The sequence below is a fragment of the Balaenoptera borealis genome (assembly GCF_965194805.1).
Source record: "Balaenoptera borealis genome assembly, chromosome: 6".
Taxonomy (NCBI): Eukaryota; Metazoa; Chordata; class Mammalia; order Artiodactyla; family Balaenopteridae; genus Balaenoptera; species Balaenoptera borealis.
The window spans coordinates 56,096,175-56,121,139 of record NC_138863.1 but is presented as its reverse complement, the minus strand read 5'-3'; the positions used below and the strand labels follow the sequence as shown (position 1 = coordinate 56,121,139).

The window sequence follows — 24,965 nt, the reverse complement described above, 5'->3', positions numbered from 1 at the left end:
CCATTTACCATCACAACAAAAAGAATAAAATACCTAGGAATAAACCTACCTAAGGAGACAAAAGACCTGTACTCAGAAAACTATAAAACACTGATGAAAGAAATCAAAGATGACACAAACAGGTGGAGAAGTATACCATGTTCCTGGATTGGAAGAATCAATATTATGAAAATGACTATACTACCCAAAGTAATCTACAGATTCAATGCAATTCCTAACAAATTACCAATGGCATTCTTCACAGAATTAGAACAAGAAATTTTACAATTTGTATGGAAACACAAAAGACCCCGAATAGCCAAAACAATCTTGAGAAAGAAAAAACAGAGCTGGAGGAATCAGGCTCCCCAACTTCAGACTATACTTCAAAGCTCCAGTAATCAAGACAGTATGGTACTGGCACAAAAACAGAAATATAGATCAATAGTACAGGATAGAAACCCAGAGATAAACCCATGCACCTATGGTCACCTAATCTATGACAAAGGGGACAAGAATAAACAATGGAGGAAAAACAGCCTCTTCAATAAGTGGTGCTGGCAGGGAGATCAGCTCGGTGCTTTGTGACCACCTTGGTGGGGGGATAGGGAGGGTGGGAGGGAGAAACAAGAGGGAGGAGATATGTGGATATATGTATATGTATAGCTGATTCACTTTGTTATAAAGCAGAAACTAACACACCATTGTAAAGCAATTATACTCCAATAAAGATGTTAAAAAAAAAAAAGTGGTGCTGGGAAAACTGAACAGCTACATGTAAAAGGATGAAATTAGAACAGTCCCTAACACCATACACAAAAAATAAACTCCAAATGGATTAAAGACCTAAATTAAGACCAGACACTATAAAACTCTTAGAGGAAAACATAGGAAAAACACTCTTTGATAAACCACAGCAAGATCTTTTTTGACCCACTTCCTAGAGTAATGAAAAAAAAACCAAAAATAAACAAATGGGACCTAATGAAACTTGAAAGTTTTGCACAGCAAAGGAAACCATAAACAAGATGAAAAGACAACCCTCAGAATGGGAGAAAATATTTGCAAACAAAGCAACGGACAAAGGATTAATCTCCAAAATATATAAACAGCTTATGGAGCTCAATATCAAAAAAACAGCCCAATCAAAAAATGGGCAGAAGACCTAAACAGACATTTCTCCAAAGAAGACATACAGATGGCCTGGAGGCACATGAAAATATGCTCAACATCACTAATTATTAGAGAAATGCAAATCAAAACTACAATGAGGTATCACCTCACACTGGTCAGAATGGTCACCATCAAAAAATCTACAAACAGTAAATGTTGGAGAGGGTGTGGAGAAAAGGGAACCCTCTTGTACTGTTGGTGGGAATGTAAATTGATATAGCCACTATGGAGAACAGTATGGAGGTTCCTTAAAAAACTAAACATAGAACTACCGTATGACCCAGCAATCCCACTACTGGGCATATACCCTGAGAAAACCATAATTCAAAATGACACATGTACCCCAATGTTCATTGCAGCACTATTTACAATAGCCAGGACATGGAAACAACCTAAATGTCCAATGACAGATGAATGGATAAAGAAGATGTGGTACATATATACAATGGAGTATTACTCAGGCATAAAAAGGAACGAAATTGGGTCATTTATAGAGATGTGGCTGGACCTAGAGTTTGTCACACAGAGTGAAGTAAGTCAGAAAGAGAAAAATATCATATATTAATGCACATATGTGGAATCTAGAAAAATGGTACAGATGAACCTATTTTCAGGGCAGGAATAGAGACACAGATGTAGAGAAAGGACATGTGGACATAGCGGGGTCAGGGGGGTGGCGGGGAAGGGGAGGGTGGGACGAATTGGGAGATTAGGATTGACATATATACACTACCATGTGTGAAACAGATAGCTAGTGGGAACCTGCTGTATAGCACAGGGAGCTCATCTTGGTGCTCTGTGGTGACCTACATGGGTGGGATGGGGGTGGGGGTGGAAGGGAGGTCCAAGAGGGAGGGGATATATGTATACATATAGCTGATTCCCTTCATTGTATAGCAGAAACTAACAGAACATTGTAAAGCAATTATATTCCAATTAAAAAAAAAAAGACACATGGGGGGAAAAAATAAATGAAAGCTCTTTAGGGGTTCTCAGTTTTTAAGATTATAAAGAAGTCCTAGAGACGAAAGAGTTTAAGTTTACCTAAAAGCAAAAGTTTAAAAGTTTACTGGTTTAGAGTATTAATTGATAAACAGCAAATCTTGATTTTATATGTTCTAAAGAAAATAATTATTTTAAAGTAACTTTTGACTTTGGTTTCCAAAGTCCTTGCACATTTATCATTTTGCAATAAATCTGAGAGGTAGGCAGGCCAGAAATTATTCTTACCTAAAGTACAAAGAAATGAAGAAACAGAGTTTTAGATTGCATAGCAAGTTAGTAGCAGAGCAGCAAAAAAACATAAAGTACTTTCAACTCCAGCCCAATAATTTTGCTAATTAATGCAGTTCCTCCTTACCCTACATAGGGTGATTGTGACATCCTGAAATAGAACGGTATTGCAATAGAATGCGTAACCACGTGTAGCCACTTTCACATTAAACATCTTCATTTCTTGAGCTAACTCAGTGCCCTTTACTGGAGCAGACAGCTAAGCACAGTTCAGTGCTTTCCGTTCATTCGAAAACATTACTAACTTCTTTTGTAGGAGTTCTTTTTTTTCCTGGCTGCACTGGGTCTTCGTTGCTGCGCGCAGGCTTTCTTTAGTTGCGGGTAGTGGGGGCTACTCTTTGTTGTGGTGCGCGGGCTTCTCCTTGCCGTGGCTTCTCTTGTTGTGGCTTCTCTTGTTGTGGAGCATGGGCCCTAGAGCAAAGGCTCAGTAGTTGTGGCGCACAGGCTTAGTTGCTCCGTGGCATGTGGGATCTTCCTGGACCAGGGATCGAACCCCTGTCCCCTGCATTGGCAGGCAGATTCTTAACCACCGCGCCACCAGGGAAGTCCCCGTAGTTTTTTATGTCTTCATCATTTGCTGGTAGAGCTTCTTTTTACAACTGTGGACAGCTTCTCAGGTACACCTGATAGGCTGACTTCCACTTGAGAATGAATTCCAAAGTAGTGGTCTTTCCAGGATTGTCATGATAATTCCCTGCTCAAGAACTTAAAATAACTTCCACCAGATCAAGTGTTTACTCTTCTGCTAAGTTTTCAATGCTCCCCAGATTTGGTCTCACATTTCTTGTTCAACCTTATTTCTTTTCCCTCTAGCATGCATTATCTTATGCAGGAGGGCTGTCATCCTTATACCAGCCTCATTCCCACTTCCATAAGAGCAGTTAGAATTTACTATATTTTTGCTCATTAATCCTTTAATACCCCTGGGAATTAGCTATTACTATCCTAATTTTACAGACAAGGAGCTGAGCCCAAAGATATTAATGCGACAACCTTAAGACAACACATCTGATCAATGGTGGAGCCAATATTCAAACCCAAGTCTGTCTGGCAATGAGGCTAGTGCTCTTAGCCATTACACCAAATATATTGGTAAGTGAATTAAATTTAAATAGGCTAAATGATCCAAGATTTTGTGCTAATACTTCCTAAAAGAAAACAACTAAATGCTGTTTACAAGAGACACATCTAAAATATATGAATACAAAAAGATTAAAAGTCATAGGCTAAGACCACCACTGCCCTGCACACACACATACAAGTTGGTGTAGCTAAACTTTAAGACAAAAATCAGTATTAGAAAAAAGAGAGGGATATCTGATAATTATAAAATGTTCAATTCATCAGGAAAATATAATAATTTTGACATATCTGATATATAGCTTCAAAGTACAGAAAACAAAGATTAGCTGTACAAGGAAAAAGATATAAATCCATAATGATAGTGGGAGATCTTAACATACTTCAATAATTGATAAAATAATTAAATATCAGTTAGGATATAAAAGACTTGAACAATACAGTCATTAGGTCAAATTTGTATTTGGGGAACACTGTGCCCCTAAACAAGAGAGAATACAAATTATTCTTTTCAAATACAAATGGAAACTATTTGGAACTGAACAATAATGAAAATAATGTTGTCAAAACTTGAAGTTAATTGCTTATAGAGAAATTTATAGTCCTAAATGCATATATCAGAAAAGAAACACAACAAAAGGCTGAGAAACCAATGAGCTAAGCATTCCTTTCCAAAAATTAGAAAAAAAAGTGGAAGATAGGAAATGATAAGCAATATTAGCAGAAATTAATAAAAAATAAAGCATACATATAATAGGATCAACGAAGTCAAAGGTTGGTCCTTTAAAAAAGTAATAATATTGCTAAATGCCTGGCAAACTGATTAAAAAAAAAAAGTGAGAGATAGCAAAATAACCAATGTTGGGAATAAAAAAGTGGGACATTACCAAAGATCCTATAGACATTAAATGATAATAGAAGATACTACGAAAAACTCTGTCCATAAACTTGAAAATGTAAATGAAGTAGACAATGTGCTAGAAAAACATTGTTAAAAACTGAAACAAGCAGAAATACAAAATCTGAATAGCATTAAACTACTTAATCTTTTAATAAAAAACTTCCCATAAAGAAAACTTTAGGTTCAGATTGTTTCTTTGGTGAATTCTAGCAAACACTTAAGGAAGAAATAATGATCAATCTTACACAAACTCTTCCTGAGCCTAGAAAACAAAGAAGTACTCACTAGCGTGTTTCATGAGGCTAGCAAAACCTGACATGTTTCTATTAGAAGAAGGAAAATAATAGACCAACCTTACTTGTAAACATAGACACAAAATATTAAACAAAATTTTAATACTACTCTATATTCAGTAATACATAAAAAGGCCAATATGTCATGATTAGGTTGGGTTTATGCCAGCATTGCAAGATTGGCTGAACAGTGGAAAACCAATCCATGTAATTTACCATACTAACAGAATAAAAGAGAAAAATCCTATGATCATCTCAACCAGTGCAGAAAAAAACATCTGATAAAACTCAATATCCAATCATGATAAAAACTTTGAGCAAACTAGGATTAGAAGGGGAATTCCGTAACCTGCTAAAACGTTTGTTAAAAAACAAAACAAAACAAAAACTCAGCAACCCACTTCAAACAATAGTGAAGTGTTGCGAGATTTCCCTTTGAAATCAGGAACAACATAAAGGTGCCACTACTACTTCTCTTCAACACTGTACTGGAGGTCCTAGCCAATTGGCTAAAGCAAGAAAAAGAAGTAACAAGGTATAAGGATGGAAAGGAAGAAATCAACTGTTATTATTCACAAATGATACAATTGTATGTAGAAGATCTAAAAGAATATACAGTAGCTAAGCCAGTGTGATACTGGCATAAGGTAGATAAATAGACCAATGGAATAGAATACAGAGCCCAGAAACAGACTAATGCTATATGGACACTTGATTTATGACAAAGGTGGCAATGTATTATAGAACAACATATTTTCAACAAGTGGTGCTGAAACAACTGGATACTCATATTGGAAAAAAAAAAAAGAAACCTGATCTCTACACCATAAATAAAAATCAATTCCAGGTAAATTGTAGGTGTAAATGTGAAAGGACAAACTGTAAGGCTTCTAGAAGGTAATACAGGAGATCTACCTTTATTACACATTCACAAACGATGATATCCAAATGGCCAATAAACACACACAAAAAGGCACTTGATCTCATTAGTAATTAGGGAAACACAAATTAAAACCATAACAAGATAATAGTATATAATAGCTAAAACTAAATAGACTGACAATAACATGTCAGAACTCTCATATGGGAACTCTCCCATGCTGCTGGAATCGATTTTGTACAATCCCTTTGGAAAAGTTTGGCATTTCATTATCTATTAAATATATGCATACTTGATGACCTAGAAATTCCACTCTTAGATGGGTATGTTACAGAAATTCATCTACATGTCCACCTAGAGACATATTCAAGAACGTTTATAGCAACCTTATCCACAGTAGTCCCAAACTGGAAACAACTCCATTAATTGTAAGTAATGAAAGTAGTAAGATAAGTAATGAAAGTCAGTGCAATAAAGAAATTTGGTGCATGTTTCAGGAGTTAATTTCACTTTTTTGTGTGCCTTATATTAGAAGAGATGTTGTAAATGCAAATAAAGGCCACTCCATTTAAATTCCACATGTTATGGGTTCACACTTTGAATCTGTACTTATGGTCTCCTCTCCATGGGGATCTAGGTTATTAAGGGCCAAGTGTTCCAGGACTCAGAAGGAATAAGTTTGCAGAGATGGCCCTCCTGAATGTGATATCACTGAGGTTTTGCCTTTGGTGGGAATCTCAATGGACCACGCTTCATGTGAAACATTTGTTTCTCTTAGGTAGCATGAAACAAGTATCAGGGCACTCTGCTTGGGCTTTGTTCTTGTAAGGAGAGGGGTTAGGAAATCCTTCACCACAGTCACCTACATCACACTTATTCCACCTGATAGTATCACACAGTTTGTTCCCCATATATATTCTAACTCCTAACTAGCTAATTCTACCATGTAGATGAAGCATAGGCTTAAATACTTTTGCATCTCATACCACATGAGTTAGTTACATAATAGGCTCTCAACAAGTGTTTTTACTCCCTACATGTGTTTCATTACCATACACATATTTGAAATATATATAATCAGCCGTTTTTCCACAGCTATAATGGTTTATACCAAAACTGTAATTTTGGTTTACATCAAGTTTTTCATCACGCAGGAGAAAAGGCTTTTTGTTATTCTGTTGATATCGGCAAAATTTATAAATTTTGTCTCCTGAGAGTTGGCAAGAAGCATGTTCAACCTTAATATGGAAAAGACTGTGGAAGTCAGTTAACTACATTTACATTTAAGGCATGCCAATAGTATTAGACTGAGCTCTCTGGGAGTCAGGCAAAAATTAATAGCTCTGTCTTATTCCAAAAAGATTCTGAGGAAGTTGTTGCTTATACAGCATTTTGGCTAGAAATCTATGAATTTTACATGATTGCAAGCAAATGTGCTAGCTGGTGTTTCAATGTTGTTCTAGAAACATCTAGATACGGTGTGAGAAGCTCAAAGACTAGAGTTGCTTAACTCTCAGACTTGAGTTTTTTTCCTTAGACACTCAGCAATTTACTACCCCCTTTTTTTCACTCCTAGTCTATCTGAGATAGCCAATGGTTTGAAGCAGCAGCTAAATAGGAGTGGGGCTCAGTGATTCTGTAGTTAGACTGGACGTTTAACATTGAACTCTCTCTTAAGATCTGGAGATCAGGCATACAAACCAAGTCCTCTTCACTGTTGCCTGAACTGTCTCAGAACTATTAAATAGTTCTTTTCTATCAGTCAAATAACTCCTGGAATATTTTAACTCTTTCACAGAGACTGTGTTAGAAAGAAGGTGGCTCTTCAGAAAGGAGGTGACTTCAATGGGCTTAGAATGCTTATGGCAACCCTTTCTCTTGCCATTCCCAAGACTTATCTTTTGCACATTATGCAAAAAGGAACTCTACTTCTGATGGCTGAGGTCTGCAAGGTGGCTTATAAAAGTGTATCTAGTCAACTGGCTGAAAACGATTGTGGAGCACTGTCCTATTGATATGTCTCTAATTTCACCAGGTGCCACTCTCCAAAAATGAAGTCAATTTGTAGATAAATGAGAAGTCTTAAGAGCACCTGTAGGGTAATTCTATCTCTAGCAACACAAAACTTTGGCGCCATTAGGGAAAGGAAGGGCGCAGCACCCAGTAACCACGGAAAGAGAACCTAGGTTGCAACTCAGCATTAGCATGTACTAGCTGCACGCCCTCGGGCAACTTAGTGTCTCGAAGTCTCAGTTTTTTCATCTGTAAAATGGAGATTACTTACTTGAGATCTAGCATTAAGCACAGTGCCAGGCACGAAGTAGGCGACGAGAAAATGATAGCTATTTGCTCTAATGGTTATAGGCACGAGTCAGTTTTGAGTTAGTTTAGTGACTCCGCAGGAAGGGGGAGCAGAGGTGGAGCAGCAGGAAAGGATGGCGTTGGTTCGCTCTTCAGGTCCCCTGCACCGCCCATGTCTCCTGCTCCGAGGCGTTTACTCCCGAAAGCTACTCCAAAGGCTCAGGCCACACTCGAGGAGGCCACCCAGGGCACTAGGACACCTCGGGGGCGCTTGCGGTTTGGCTCCCGGTCTAGCCCATACCGGGCCGAACCAACCCCGGGACTGCTCGAACTCACCTGCTTGACAGGTGTCGGCGGTCTGGGGCGTGACCGCGGAGGCGGGCGGGTGCGGTGGGCGGGAGCTGAGTCTATGAAGCTCCAAGCGCATGGCACCCGCCGCCCAGTCGCCGCGGTGGCTGCCGGGATGCGCCGCAGCGAATGGTCGCGCCGGGCGCAGCTCTGAGTGACCTTTCACCCGCGCCCAGCGGTCCCGGGCGGCGGCACAAGGCGGAAGCCATGGCGGAGGCGGCGGCTGCGGCTGCGGCGGGCGGGACGGGCGCGGGCGCGGGCTCCAGCTCCGGTTCTGCAGCGGACAGGGAGCGAGACCGCGCCGGGCGGAGGCTGCGGGTTCTTTCGGGCCATCTGCTGGGCCGGCCCCAGGAGGCTTTGAGTACCAATGAGTGCAAAGCGCGGAGAGCGGCGGCGGCGGCCGCCACGGCGGCGCCCACTGCCACTCCCGCCGCGCAGGAGTCGGGCACCATCCCCAAGAAGCGGTGAGTAGCGGCTCTGTGGAGCCGGTGAGGGACCAGTCCGGGCCTGTGCTGCGGGAGGGCACCGGCGAGATGGGAAGGGAGGTGACACGGGTGGGCGGAAGGCATTCGGGTCCCTGAAAGTGCGGACCATCTCGCTTTTAAGAGAGCGTGGTTGAGACCTTGGATTCTGTCAGGAAGGGGGAAGGATGAAATGGTGGATTTTCGTCACTATTTGAGAGTAGTAGACCTGAAGAACTGTTATTGGGGAAGGCTTTCAGGGGACCCTTTTTCTTGGATTCATAATGCGAGAAATTCATTCTCTGTATTGAATTAATAGTTTGGAAGCCAAGGTCTTGGAATAAATAGAAGGGGTTTTATTGTGATCCTCTAAAGAAATTTAGGTTCGTACCAAATGATGGATCTCTTCTAATTCGCTCAAGCTTGGGTGCGGGGAGAAGTGGTTCCTGGAAGAAGGTGCTGCTGACTGGTTTCTGTGGGGTAGATTTCTGCTTGCTTAGGGACATTGTCTTTGACTTTGAGGGAGGAAATCGAGGGGTGGGTTAGAAGCAATAAACAGCAGACACTGGTTAGTGATTTAGGGTGTGGTGGTAGCTACTGAGCTCTGCTGTAACCAGAAGGTGAAAGATCCTTGTCTGTGGTTGAGGTTGTTTGTAAGACATCTTGACTACGACTTTTTGGCGAAATGTTAAGCTCTGATGGAAGCCACAAGGAAAAGCTATTTTTTGAGATGTGGTTTTGTCAGCATGGATAAACTTTTAAAGTGGAAAAAAAAGTTGCTAATGTTTAATGTGTACTTTCAATGTGCCAGAGATTGTGCTAAATCTGTGATTTCTTTTACTCCTCTCCAAACTATGAGGTAGGTGCAGTTATCTCTCATTTTACAGATGAAGAAATAAACAAGATTTAGAAGCCTGCTGCAGGATTGGCTGGTACACTGTGTGGCAGGTTAGATTTCGAAAGTGCGTCAAGTTGACTTTAGGTCCAAATTCTTAAGCTGTACTGCTTCCAATGAATTCATTCATTAATTCAACATTCATGAGTCCTTCTTTCACTACATGCTCACTGTACTAAGAATAGAGAGATTTAAAAATGCAGTATTTACTCATAAGGAACTGATAGCCTAGTAAAGTAATGTTATAACACAGTGAGATAAGAAACTTAGCTGATAACCATAGCAAATAGTCACTTAACCCGGATTTGGGTATTTATTTGTTAGGGCAAAGGCTTTCCAGAGTAAGGATTGCCTGAGTAAATCTTGAAGGTTGTATTGGAAGGAGCCTGCCAAAGGAGAAAAGCTTTTTTTTTTTTGGCTGCGTTGGGTCTTTGTTGCTGCATGTGGGCTTTTCTCTAGTGGCGAGAGGGCTACTCTTCTTGCAGCGCCCGGGCTTCTCATTGCGGTGGCTTCCCTTGTTGCGGAGCATGGGCTCTAGGCACGCGGGCTCAGTAGTTGTGGCGCGCGGGCTTAGTTGCTCCGCGATATGTGGGATCTTCCTGTACCAGGGATTGAACCTGTGTCCTCTGCATTGGCAGGTGGATTCTTAACCACTGCACCACCAGGGAAGTCCAGAGAAAAGCATTCTTGGTGGAAAAACTGTGTTCACAGGTAAAGCAGTGAGAGGTTGAATTGCTAAGAGTTAAGTGTTGCAGGAGGAGGTGAGAATGACTTGGGATGAGGGTTGGAGATGTGGTCTTGTTTGCAGGATTTTATGTGGGGTAAAACATGATTACATTTACCTTTTAGAAAAGTCACATTGAGGATTGAGTTGAAGGTTTAAGCAGCTGAACATATAGTTTCTGGAAACATAGATCTGAGTTTGAATTTCTCCTTCACAATTCCAGCTGCATGACTTGGGCAAGTCACTTAACCTCTCTCAGAGCTTTAGACCCCTCATCTTTGAAAATGAGGACAATAATTCCTGCTTTGCATTGTTGCTGTGAGAATTGGAAAATATAAAGTGATCAAGCGCTTAGTGCAATGCCTGTTTCATAACCCCTCAACAAATGGGAGATGCAGTTTTGATTGAGTCCAGAAACAGGGAGACCGTTTAGAAGACTATTATCCTAGTGAGAAATGCTGTGATTCTGAACTAGGGCATAATGTTTGAAAAAGTATTAGGAGGTAAATTTTCCATAACTTGGTTACTGAGTGGTGGGGGAGGAAGGAATCAACGATCACATCTTGGCCTCTGGCTTCATTTGAAGTTATATTAGCTGTGACTGGATTTAAAACTTTTAATTTTTCTAATGGCTTAATGTACATTTATGTCCATTCATTTGTGTGCATCTGTGTGATTGTACATTTATATGCAGGTTCACACTCTCAGAACTAAGTAGGTAGGACAGGTGTTCCTTAAGGCTGGATTTAGGGGCCTTTGTCTACAGCATTTGGAGAAAAATAGTAATGTTTGAAAGGCACATTGGGGTAATGGATGAGGCTTCTCATGGCTGAAGGTGACTGGTCTGGGAGGCCTTCTGTGGCTGTTCCATGGACTGAAGGCCCAACTGTATGTAATCTATGCTATCAGTGGCTCTGGTCTTTAATTCAGGATTAGGTGTGGCTAGTGGTAAAATTTAATCCTGTACAACTGTTTTAAAGTTTGAATCAAAATATGAGGGAACACAAAAACTTGTATTCGATGGAACATCAAAAGCTTCTTCACAGAGTGATCTACTGCTTAGCTGGGGCTCAGTTTGCCAGCACCAGAGCTGAGCCTAAAGGGAAGGCAAGTGATGGAGCAGGAAGGAGCCAGTGTGTATATCTAGTAAAGAGTGAGTGTGACTGTATGTCATTATTTTGGAAGCATTTGGTGATGTGTGTTATTCATATAATTCCTTCTCTTTTATTACCTTGGATGATGTCATTGGTTGTAATTCTTTTATCTCATGGCTGATTATCATCATGGAATTGGAGGAGTAACTTCTTGAAACTCCATGCTTTCATTCCCCTTACAGAGTAGTCATGCATGTTAATTTACTCAACATTTATAGAGTAGTTGCTTTATGATGGATACTGTCTTAGGTTCTTAGGTATTGGAGGTAAAGAGATGATAATAGTCCTTGGCTTCAAAGAATTCAGTATAGCAAGGGAGGTGCAAATGCCAGTACATTTTGAGTAGAGTCAATGTAGATACAGGTATAGATGCAGCACAAAGGAACGAAAGAGTAATATACTTTATCTAGGGGGTCAGGGGAAGCTTTCTGAAGATGGTTTAAAAATATGGATGATAGTGTGGTAGGTTGATTGGAAGGTGAGGGGAGTTTGTATTCCAGACAGAAGTTATAGCATATGGCAAAGCAGGGGGCCATGAAAGTGCATCTTGTATTTAGGTAACTAAATAATTCAGTGTTGGTAGAGGTGGGAGTAAAGTGAAAAGAGGAGGGCACAAGCAGGTCATGGAGGCCTTTGGCCTGTAGGTCATCAGTCCATTCATTCTTTCACTCGTTTATGTGTGAATGTTTGCTTACTATGCAACACGTAACTGAACAAAGACTGCCGTTATGGACTTACATTCTAATTGGAGTGGAGATAGTGAACAGACAAGTAACACAGTATGTCAGGTGATGGTAAGTATGATGAAGAAAAATGAAGCAATGTAGGAGGATAGATGATGGAGAGCCCTTGAAGGAATTAAGCCGGGAAGGGACATGATCAGATTGGGTTTGGGTTTGAGAGCAATCACTTTGGCTACAGTGTTCAGAATGGATTGGAGAAGGATGAGGATGGATATAGGAAGATCCATTCGGGGAAGCTGTTGTAGCAAAACAGGTGAGAAATAATGAAGGATTAAACCAAGATGATGGCAGTGAGAATAGAGAGGAAAGGATGGATTTGCATTTTGGAAGTTAGTGCATTAGGTGATATTTAAAACCTGTTACACTTGTCACATGGTCTCCTATGAGTTGGTTCTAATTACTTCTGTCCAGGAACATATATTCTCATTATTTGAAGTTGCAGAGTAGAGTTTTGAGGATGATGGTTTACCTTTGGACCTCTGTTTTCCTTTAAGTGCATGTTACTCCATGAACAATTTCTTTTTGCTCTTGCTTCTGAATGGAGTTTTAGATTCCTAAAAATCATAGTAAATGTCAACAATATATGTGACATTTTTATGCCTTGGTTTTGGATTTTTTCAGTTTTTTTTTTAAGTTACTGTAATGTTATGAAAAAGAGAAGGAAAAAAGCCCTTGTTCACATCTGTCCCTCTATACTGATAACCACTTCTCCAGTTGTAATTTTGGCTGCAAACTCTTTGTGGTTTGCGTTAGTCAAAACTGTTCTATGGCAGTTTTAACAGAGATTATAAACTCTTATGGTTCAGATCAAAAGAATATCTGGTTAAGGAAGCTATTAATTACTTAATTTACTTGCCCATACTGTTACTTATACACACCATTCTTTAAAAAATAATGTATTATTTAACACCTACCAGAAACCTTGGTAGATATTTTCCAGAAGGAAAAACCTGAGTTAACCTCTTGTAAATGTTTCCCAGGAGGACATCTGAAGCCTGTAAGAGCTGATGCATTTCTGCAACAAGGTTATTTGCACAAGTGACCTGACTTACGATTTAACGTCATTTGGCAAAATTAGAGCTTATTTTAGTAGTTATGCTGAATGAAATACTTAGCCTGCATTGAGTTCCTAGCTAGGAATTCTAGTAATAGTAGTAATAGGAGTTTTAATTTGATTAAGTCCTAATATACCAGGTACCCTGCTGAGGCTTTATGTACATTATCTCATTTAATTTTCAGAGTAGCTCTGAAAAGGAGGTGACACTATATGTATGTTACAGGTGAGGAAGTAGAGGCTTAGAGTAGTTAATTTGTCTAAAGTCATGCAGTTACGAAATAAAAGAGACAGCATTTCAACTTTGATCTGTCTTCCTCCAGAGGCTGCATTTCTTCCCCTATGCAATATTACTGCACTTGATGTTGTTCTCTAGGGGAAATTACCTACTTGGTTGTCATCAAGCTATTTTCTTTGTCATCCAAGTTGCAAATCTTTTGTTATTGAATAGATCATGATCATATACAGTGTCATAATTAAGAGAACATTAGTTTATATTGTACTTATTATATGAATTATAAAATATATGATCCTGTCAAAATGAAATTCATAATATATACAATGGAATATTACTCAGCCATAAAAAGAAACAAAATTGAGTTATTTGTAGTGAGGTGGATGGACCTAGAGTCTGTCATACAGAGTGAAGTAAGTCAGAAAGAGAAAAACAAATACCGGGTGCTAACACATATATATGGAATCTAAAAAAAAAAAATAGTTCTGAAGAACCTAGGGGCAGGACAGGAATAAAGACGCAGACATAGAGAATGGACTTGAGGACACAGGGCAGGGGAAGGGTAAGCTGGGATGAAGTGAGAGAGTGGCACGGACATATATACACTACCAAATGTAAAATAGATAGCTAGTGGGAAGCAGCCACATAGCACAAGGAGATCAGCTCGGTGCTTTGTGACCACCTTAGAGGGGTGGGATCGGGAGGCTGGGAGGGAGGCTCAAGAGGGAGGAGTTATGGGGATATATGTATATGTATAGCTGATTCACTTTGTTATAAAGCAGAAACTAACACACCATTATAAAGCAATTATACTTCAATAAAGATGTTTAAAAAAAAAAGAAAATATAATGCATTGTTTAAAAAGATAGACCCACCTGTTTCCTTTTGTGAGTGAATTTTGCTACTTGACTTGTGAGAGAAAATGCTGTTGAGAATAAAAGGGAAAGAGGAGGAGGAGGACTGTGGAAGACGCCAGATCAGAGGAGAAAGGAAGAGAGGAGAAGAAGTAATGGGGGATTTACTGCCTGGGTGTAAATTAACTATCTTTGGACTGTAAATGAATAAGAAACCCTAAAGACTTAATCTCCATGGTTATTTGGTATCATACTTCTCTTAGATTGGAAGTATCATTTTGAGATGGACCACATCTTCTGTAAATAGACTTCATTAAGTCAGGAAGTTTCTACTATAGAGCCATCTACCTTCTGGTCACTTAATAAAAATATCTAGTAATAAATTAAGTGATCTTTTTTTAGGATGCAGAGAAATGGAGTGCTGTTGTAGTCAGATGAGATACTTTATGGAACCGTTTAAAAGCGAGTGCTGGGGCTTCCCTGGTGGTGCAGTGGTTAAGAATTCACCTGCCAATGCAGGGGACTCAGTTTCGATCCCTGGTCCAGGAAGATCCCACATGCCGCGGAGCAACTAAGCCCGTGCGCCACAACTACTGAGCCTGTGCTCTAGAGCCCGTGTGCCACAACTACTGAAGCCCGCGCGCCTAGAGCCTGTGCTCCGCAACAAGAGAAGCCACCACAATGAGAAGCCCGCGCGGTGCAATGAAGAGTAGCCCCTGGTCGCCCCAACTAGAGAAAGCCTGCGTGCAGCAAGGAAGACCCAACGCAGCCAAAAATAAAAAATAAAAAATAAATAAATAAATAAAAAGCAAGTGCTAAGCAAGTATTACTCCTTTTGGTTTTATTTTCTTATTACTGAAATAAGATACTACTAATAAACTGATCTTCAACAGCTTATGTTAATTTCAAATCCAAACCAAATCAAGGGATTCTGAGTAGAGTTTACTCTCTTTATTTGTTGGGCTTTAGGGGTAATATTTAGTTATACCTCTGTCCCACATCTGAGTTCAGAATCGACTGAGAAGTAAGTGTCAGAATATAGACAGATGGAGTAAAAATGTCAGCTTTATTACCAATAAAGCTGGTTGGAGTATATGGCTTGGATCTGGGCTACCTAATATTTACCCTGAATTAGCTATGCTCAGTCACAGGTAGTGCTGGACCACAGATTTCCTCTGCAAGGGCAGAGTCAGCTCTGGGAAGCCTCATACATGGCACTGAGAGACTAGAGTATAACCTCTCCATAGCCGATAGATTGGAGAGAGAGAAAAACAGCTGACCGCAGGTGCTTAATGCCTCCTCTCAGAAGCCACTAACCAGGTAAGTCACTCTTCCCATGAGAAAGAGTGAATGTGTGAGGGCTGGGGAGAGCCAGGACTGTTACCTTTCTGAAGTCCCTCCACATTGGAAACTGGAGGCTGGAGAATGGAGGTTTTGCTGGAATGTTTTTGGAGAAATTAAGGGAAAGGGCTGAAAACTTTTTGGTAAATAAACAGTCTTCCATCTATATCATTTGCATGTATTATCCCTGTTGCCTACTGAATATATTATAGTTTCCTTGGTAGGGCAGTTAGCGTCCTCCAGGAGGATCTGTCTAAATCAGCCTTTCCAGACTGTCTCTGATTTCCTTGATACCTACTGTGTACTCTAGCTACATACCAGAATTATTGCTGTTCCCAGAACATGGTCTTCCCTTCCCCTTTTCTTTTTTTGATATGTTAGTGTGTCTCAAAGTATAGTACACATAGCACTGATGGTCCTGAGATAATTTGGGGTGGTACAAACCTTATTTGGATAGTTATAAATGTTTGTATATATACTTATTTTTGTTAAACTTTATTGAATTCTTACAAATTTATTATAAAAGTAAATGCACAAATCTTAAGTTTACAGCTTACTTTTTAAAAAAAATTTATTTTTGGCTGCATTGGGTCTTTGTTGCTGCGCGTGGGCTTTCCCTAGTTGCGGCGAGCGGGGTCTACTCTTTGTTGCGGTGCGTGGGCTTTGCATTGCAGTGGCTTCTCTTGCCGCGGATCATGGGCTCTAGGTGCGCGGGCTTCAGTAGTTGCAGCACATGGGCTCAGTAGTTGTGGCACGTGGGCCCTAGAGCACGCAGGCTTCAGTAGTTGTGACGTGTGGGCTCAGTAGTTGTGTTATGTGGGCTCTAGGGTGCACAGGCTTCAGTAGTTGTGGCATGCGGGCTCAGTAGTTGTGGCTTGCAGGCTCTAGAGTGCAGGCTCAGTAGTTGTGGCGCACGGGCTTAGTTGCTCCACGGCATGTGGAATCTTCTCGGACCAGGGATTGAACCTGTGTCCCCTGCGTTGGCAGGCGGATTCTTAACCACTGTGCCACCAGGGAAGTCCCTTTGCTTAGCTTTCTTAAAAGAAAAACATTAACGTCTGACTTTGATTCTCTTCTCTTAAGCAGTCATATGTTTAATTCTAGGTCTTTCTGTAGTTGAAATATGCTTACTCATTAAGGAAGGCTGTTACCATTCTAGGTAACTGCAGTTACTTTTGACAAGGGAGTTTTGCCTCTTGAGTGAGATCATCTTAACACTCACTAAGAAAAACACTGTGTTGTAAATAATATTTGGCCTTGCCAGCATATCTCAAGTTACTAACCAGAGATTTGGGCCAGGATGCTGACCAGATTCTTGTCAGTAACTTTACTGGGACTCTCCAAACTCTATTTATAGTTGCCATGTCAGCCACCTCATACCACCAAGTGGGGAGCGTTCATGTATCTCAGGACCTTGTAATCAAGTAATACAAATTATTTAATTTTTATATTCACGGTTTGCAACTCCCACTCAGATTGATTATGTGGTTGGATTTTGCATTTCTTCTAAAGACGTTTGAACTTTATAGGAATCCAGCATCAGGGATATTAAAATGACACCCACTTGAATTCTATTCTGCTGTCAACTCATATTTTATAAATTACTGTCCACTAGAGCTTTCTGTGATGATGGAAATGTTCTGTGGTCTGCACTGTCCAATACGGTAGCCACTAAGCACATGTGGCCATTAAGCACTTGAAATTAAGGGGCCATTAAGCGGCTAGTGTGACTGAGGAGCTGAGTTTTAAATTTTGCATACTTTTAATTAATTTAAATTTAAGTAGGCACATATGGCTAGTGACACTATGTTAGCACAGCTATAGTTTGAAACTTAACTCATTATCTGTCTTTTCTTGTTCCCAAATGAAGTTACTGTTCTGAGTTTTCTTATTTCTCTAAGTATTAGCACCAGTTCTGTAGTCACATCCTTCAGCCCTTACTCTTGAACTTCTTTCCATTCTTTTTTTTTCTTTTTTCCAAATTTTAAAAATAGAAGGATAATTGACTTAACAATGCTATATTAGTTTCAGGTGTACAACATAATGATTTGATATTTTTATGCATTACAAAATTATCACCACGTTAAGTCTACTTACCATCTGTTACCATACAAAATTATTACAATATTACTGACTTATAATCCTTAATTGTACATTACATCTCCATAACTTAATTTTTTTTAATAACTGGAAGTTTGTATTTCTTAATCTCCCTCACCTATTTCACTCATCCCCCGCAACCCCCTTCCCTCTGGCAACCACTATCAGTTTGTTCTCTGTATTAATGAGTCTCATTTTTAAAATTTTATGTTTGTCGTTTGTTTTGTTTTTTAGATTCTACATATAAGTGAAATCATACAGTATTTGTCTTTCTCAGTCTGACTTATTTCATTTAGCATAATACCCTTTAGGTCCATCCATGTCGTCACAAATGGCAAGATTTCATTCTTTTTTATGGCCAAGTAATATTCCATTGTGTGTGCGCCATATATTTTCTTTATCTGTTCACCTATTGATAGACACTTAGGTTGCTTCCATATCTTGGCTTTTGTAAATAATGCTGCAGTGAACATAGGGGTGCATATATCTTGGATCATATGGTGGTTCAATTTTTAGTGTTTTGAGGAACCTCCATACTGCTTTCCATAGTGCTGCCCAATTTACATTCCCACCAACAATGCACAAGGGTTCCCTTTTCTCTGCATCCTCACCAGTGCTTGTTCATTGTCCTTTTGATAATAACCATTCTGACAGTTGTGATGTGATAACTCATTGTAGTTTTGATTTGCATTTCCCTCATGATTTGTGATGTTGAGCATCTTTTTATGTGTCTGTTGGCCATCTGTATGTTTTCTTTGGAAAAATGTCTATTCAGGTTCTCTGCCAATTTTTAAATTGGGTTGTTTGGGGCTTTTTGATGTTGAATTGTGAATTCTTTGTGTAGTTTGGATGTTGACCCCTTATTGGATATATTGTTTGCAGATATTTTCTACCATTCAGTAGGCAGCTGTTGCTAGTTTCCTTCACTGTGCAAAAGCTTTTTAGTTTGATGTAGTCTCATTTGTTTATTTTTGCTTGTTTCTCTTGCCTGAGGACATATCCAAAAAAGTATTAAGACTGATGTCAGAGTGTACTGCCTATGTTTTTTTCTAGGAGTTTCATGGTTTGAGGTCTTAAATTTAAGTCTTTAACCCTTTTTGAGTTTATTTTTGTATGTGGTGTGAGAATATAGTCCAGGCAGATTCTTTTGCAAGTTGCTATTCAGTTTTCCCAGCACTGTTTATTGAAGGGACTGTCTTTTCTCGCCTCCTCTGTCATGGATTAATTGAACATATAAGTGTGGGTTCATTTCTGGGCTCTCTGTTCTGTTCCATTGATCCATGTGTACGTTTTTGTACCAGTACCGTGCTGTTTTGATTACTGCAGTTTGAAATCAAGGAGTGTAATATCTCTGGCTGTGTTCTTTCTCAAGTAGAGAATGGTGCTTTTGGCTATTTGGGGTCTTTTGTGTTTCCATACAAATTTTAGAATTATTTGTTTTAGTGTGAAAAATGCAATTGGTATTTTGATAGGGATTGCATTGAATCTGTATATTGCATTGGGTAGTGTGATTGTTTTAACAGTATTCTTTCAATCCATGAGCACAGTGTATCTTTCCATTTGTTTGAGTCATCTTCAATTTTTTTCATCATTGTCTTATAGTTTTAAAGTACAAGTCTATTACCTCTTTTGTTAGGTTTATTCCTAGGTATTTATTCTTTTTGATGTATTTTTAAATGGGATTGTTTTCTTAATTTCTCTGATAGTTCATTATTAGTGTTTAGAAATGCAACATATTTCTGTATATTAATTTTGTATCCTGCAACTTTTCTGAATTTATTGATGATTTCTAGTAGTTTTTTGGTGGCATCTGTAGGATTTTCTATATGTAGTATCATGTTATCTGTAAACAGTGACAGTTTTACTTCTTCCTTTCCAATTTGGATTCTTTTTCTTGTCTGATTGCTGTGGCTAATACTTCCAATACTGTGTTGAATAAAAGTGGTGAGAGTGGGCATCCTTGTCCTGTTCCTGATCTTAGAGGATTGCTTTCAGCTTTTCACGGTTGAGTATGATGTTGGCTGTGGATTTGTCATTTGTGGCCTTTATTATGTTGAGGTATGTTCCCTCTATACCCACTTTTTGAGAATTTTTAATCATAAAAGGATATTGAATTTTGTCAATAGCTTTTTATGAATCTACTGAGATGATTGTGTGATTTTTATTCTTCAGTTTGTTAGTGTGGTGTATGTGGATAATCAACCATCCTTGCATCCCTGGGATAAATCCTTCTTGATCATGCTGTGTGATCCTTTTAATGTATTAATGTATTTGGTTTGCTAATATTTTGTTGAGGATTTTTGCATCTATGTTCATCAGTGATATTGGCCTGTAATTTTTGTTTGTTTGTTTGTGGTGTCTCTGTTTGGTTTTGGTGTCAGGGTGATTTTTTTTTTTTTTTTAATTGTCAGGGTGATTTTGACCTTGTAGAATGAGTTCAAAAGTGTTCCTTCCTCTTCAATTTTTTGGAATAGCTTCAGAAGGATAGGTATTACTATTCTTTAAATGTTGGGTAGAATTCACCTGTGAAGCTGTCTGGTCTTGGACTTTTGTTTGTTGGGAGGTTTTGTTTTGTTTTAATTACTGGTTCAATTTCATTACTAGTAACCAGTCTGTTCATATTTTCTATTTCTTCCTTATTCAGTCCTGGGAGATTGTGTTTCTAGAAGTTCATCTGTTTCTTCTAGGTTGGTCAGTTTGTTGGTGAATAGTTGTTTGTAGTAAACTCTTTTTATCCTTTGTATTTCTGTGGTATTGGTTGTACCCTCTTCTTTTTCATTTCTCATTTTATTTAATTGGGCCCTCTCTCTTTTTTTTTCTTGAGTCTGGCTAAAGGTTTATCAATTTTATCTTTTCAGAGAACCAGCTCTTAGTTTTATTGTTCTTTTCTATTGCTTTTTACTCTCTATTTCATTTACTTCCACTCTGATCTTTTTTTTTTAAATTTTTTTTTTATTTATTAATTTGGTTGCACCGGGTCTTATTTATTTATTTATTTTTATATTTATTTTTGGCTGTGTCGGGTCTTCGTTTCTGTGCGAGGGCTTTCTCCAGTTGCGGCAAGCGGGGGCCACTCATCATCGCGGTGCGCGGGCCCCTTCACTATCGCGGCCTCTCCTGTTGCGGAGCACAGGCTCCAGACGCGCAGGCTCAGTAGCTGTGGCTCACGGGCCCAGTTGCTCCGCGGCATGTGGGATCCTCCCAGACCAGGGCTCCAACCTGTGTCCCCTGCATTAGCAGGCAGATTCTCAACCACTGCGCCATGAGGGAAGCCCCCCACTCTGATCTTCATTATTTCTTTTGTTCTACTAACTTTGGGTTTTGTTCTTTTTCTAGTTCCTTTAGGTGTAAGGTTAGATTGTTTATTTGAGATTTTTCTTGTTTCCTGAGGTAAGCATGTATTGCTATAAATTTCCCTTTTAGAAATGTTTTTGCTGCATTCCATAGATTTTGGATCATTGTGTTTCCATTTTCACTTATCTCCAGGTATTTTTTGATTTCCTCTTTGAGTTCTTCAGTGACTCATTGATTGTTTGGTAGCATGTTGTTTATACTCCACATGTTTGTGTTTTTTGCAGTTACTTTCTTGTAGCTGCTTTCTAGTCTCATACCATTGTGGTTGGAAAAGATGCTTCATATGATTTCAGTATTCTTAAATTTATTGAGACCTGTTTTGTGGCCTGGCATGTGATCTATCCTGGAAAATGTTCTGTGTGCACTTGAAAAGAATCTGTATTCTGCTGTTTTGGATGGAATGTTCTGTATAGGTATTAATTCAGTCTGGTCTAATGTGTTGTTTAAGGCCAGTGTTTCCTTATTGATTGTTGGATGATCTGTCCATTGATGTAAGTGAGGTGTTAAAGTCACCCACTGTTATTGTGTTGCTGTCAATTTCTCTTTTTATGTCTATTAATATTTGCTTTATGTATTTAGGTGCTCCTATGTTGGGTGTATATATATTTACAACTTATTTTTTTGGTTGGTTTGATCCCTTTATCGTTATGTAATATCCTTCTTTGTCTCTTGTTAGTTTTTGTTTTAAAGTCTATTTTGTCTGTTATAAGTATTGCTACCCTGGCTTTCTTTTCATATTCATTTTCATGGAATGCCTTTTTCATACCCTCACTTTCAGTCTGTGTGTGTCTTTAGATCTGAAGTGAGCCTCTTGTAGGCAGCATATATATGGGTCTTGGCTTTTTTTCCACTCAGACATTCTATATCTTTTGAACGGAGTATTTAAAGTAATTATTGATAGGTATGTACTTATTGCCATTTTGTTCATTGTTTTGGGGGTGTTTTTGGTGGTTCTTTTTTCGTTTTTTTGTTTCTTCTTTTGCTCTTCTCCCTTGTGATCTGATGATTATCTTTAGTGTTATTTTGGATTCCTTTCTCTTTTTTGTGTGTGTATTTATTAAAGAGTTTTGGTTTGTGGTAACCATGAGGTTTATATATAGCAATCGTATATACTTGGTTATTTTAAGTTGTTGATCCCTGAAGTTCAAATGCATTTTAACAATCCTGCGTTTTTACAGCCTCCCCCATGTTCACTATTTGTGACATCATATATTACATTCTTTTGTGGATGCACGCTTATTGTGGATATAGATGATTTTTACTACTTTTGTTTTTTAACCTTCCTACTAGCTTTATAAGCGGTTGATCTATTACCTTTACTGTGTATTTTGCCTTTGCCAATGAGATTTTTCCTTTTGTACTTTTCTTTTTAAAAATGTATTTATTTATTTTTGGCTGTGTTGGGTTTTTGTTGCTGCGTGCTGGCTTTCTCTAGTTGCGGAGAGTGGGGGCTACTCTTTGTTGTGGTGCGCAGGCTTCTCATTGCAGTGGCTTCTCCTGTCGCAGAGCACGGGCACTAGGCACGCGGGCTTCAGTAGTTGCATCACGCGGGCTCAGTAGTTGTGGCTTGTGGGCTGTAGCGCACAGGCTTAGTAGTTGTGGCAAACAGGCTTAGTTGCTCTGCGGCATGTGGGATCTTCTCGGACCAGGGCTTGAACCCGTGTCCCCTGCGTTGGCAGTTGGATTCTTAACCAATGCGCCACTAGGGAAGCCCCTCCTTTTGTACTTTTCATATTTTTTTTCGTTTTTTCTTTCCTTTTTTTTTTTCTGGCTATGCTGCATGGCATGCGGGATCTTAGTTCCCCAACCAGGGATTGAACCCATGCCCCCTGCAGTGGAAGCACAGAGTCTTAATCACTGCACCACCAGGGAAGTCCCAGTACTTTTCATATTTCTAGTTGTGGCCTTTTATTTTCTGCTTAGAGAAGTCCCTTTAATATTTCTTATAAAGGGGTCTCACGGTGCTGAACTCCTTTAGCTTTTGCTTGTTTGTAAAGTTTTTAGTCTCTCCTTCAAATCTGAATGAAATCCTTCCCAGGGAGGGTATTCTTGGTCTAGGTTTTTCCCTTTTATCTCTTTAAATATATCATGCCACTTCCTTCTGGCCTGCAGAGTTTCTGCTGAAAAGTCAGCTGATAGCTTTATGGGAGTTCCTTTGTCAGTAATTTGTTGCTTTCCCCTAGCTGTTTTTAATATTCTCTCTTAATCTTTAATTTTTGCCATTTTAATTACAGTGTGTCTTGGTGTGGTCCTCTTTGGGTTGATCCTGTTTGGGACTATCTGTGCTTCCTGAACCTGAATGTTTGTTTCCTTTCCCAGGTTAGGGAAGTTTTCAGCTATTATGTCTTCAACTATGTTCTCTGCCCCTTTCTCTCTTCTGGGACACCTATAATGAGATGTTAGCACACTTGATGTTATTCTAGAGGTCTCTTAAACTATACTCATTTTTTAAAAAATTATTTTTTCTTTTTTCTGTTAAGCTTGGGTGATTTCCACTGCTCTGTTTTCCAGTTTGCTGATCTGTTCCTCTGTATCATGTAATCTGCTGTGGATTTGAGTGTATTTTAAAATCTTGGTGATTGTGTTCTTCACCTCTGGTTCTTTATGTTTTCTATCTCTTTGTTAAACTTTTCACTGTGTTCATCCATTCAGATGGATGAGTGTTCATCCACTCAGAACTTCTCCTGAGTTCTTTGAGCATATATATGATCATTACCTTGGGTTCTACTGGGGAGATTGCTTATTTCCACTTTGCTTAGTCCTTCTTCTGGGGTTTTGACTTGTTCCTTTGTTTGGAACATATTCCCTGTTTCCTTTTTCTGCCTCATTCCTGGTGTGGCTGGCTCTGTGGCTTGGAGAATCCTGGGGCTGGCGCCTGTCCACTGTGGGCGGGTCTGGGCCTGGTCTGGTGGTGGTAGTGGCCAGTTCCCTGGGCAGCTGACTGTGGGGCTGGGGGGGTCTTGGGTGCCTGCCCACTGGTGGGCGAATAATCCCCAAGTGCTAATATGCTAGAAGGAGGACTCCAGAATGGCACTTTCCCATACCGTTGTTTTCATACTGTAGAATGAGCTCCCCAAAATGTCTGCACCAGTATCTGTCCTCAGGGGGACTCCCAGTTGCCTCCTGCCTCTCCCAGGAGGCTTGCCAAGATCAACAAGCAGGTCTGACCCAGGCCCTTTTCAAATTACTGCCTGTGTGCTGGGACTAAGAGTGTGTGAGATTTTGCATGCACCCTTTGAGAGTGGAGTCTCTGTTTCCTCCAGCTCTCCCATATACAGGCCCCACTGGCTTTCAATGCCAGCCATTCTGGGGCGTCATCTTCCCAGTGCAGGACCCCAGGCTAGGAAGTCTGGTGTGGGCCTCAAACCCCTCACTCCTTGGGGAGAACTTCTCCATGGATTCTGTTATCGTTCTGTTTGTGGGTTGCCTATCTGAGGATGTGGGTTTTGAGTGTACCATGTCTCTGCCTCTTCTACCAATCATGTGGTTCCTTCTTTATATGTTTAGTTGTGGAAAACCTTTTCTGCATCTTCAGGTGATTCTCATAGATCGTCACTCTGTAAATAGTTATAATCTTGGTGTGCCTGTGGGAGGAGGTGAGCTCAGGGTCTTCCTACTCTGCCATCTTGGCCATGCCCCTCTTTTCATTCTTTTAACATTGAACTCTCTTTTGAATTATTCAAATTAATAATTAATTCTATGGTCCCTCTGCTGCTTTTGTACATGTTTGTCTTGTGTGTCTTGTTTGTCTTGTGTGTCTTGTCTTGTGTGATCCTCACAATCACCCATTTTATAGATCAGT

At 39.6% G+C, this 24,965-nt stretch overlaps 1 protein-coding gene and 1 long non-coding RNA gene across 2 annotated transcripts in view; one reads left to right on the top strand and one right to left on the bottom strand.

Moving 5' to 3' along the window:
* Nucleotides 1–8,351, bottom strand: part of LOC309630430 — a 118,798-nt gene extending 110,447 nt beyond the window's left edge. The window contains exon 1 of the long non-coding RNA XR_014245661.1: nt 8,237–8,351. This is a non-coding gene — a long non-coding RNA (uncharacterized lncRNA). The remainder of the gene's footprint in view (nt 1–8,236) is intronic.
* Nucleotides 8,352–8,362: 11 nt separating this feature from the next.
* Nucleotides 8,363–24,965, top strand: part of AGPS (alkylglycerone phosphate synthase) — a 140,427-nt gene continuing 123,824 nt past the window's right edge. The window contains exon 1 of the mRNA XM_082395636.1: nt 8,363–8,712. Within this exon, the coding sequence (XP_082251762.1) occupies nt 8,378–8,712 (335 nt within the window). The 5' untranslated portion in view covers nt 8,363–8,377. The remainder of the gene's footprint in view (nt 8,713–24,965) is intronic.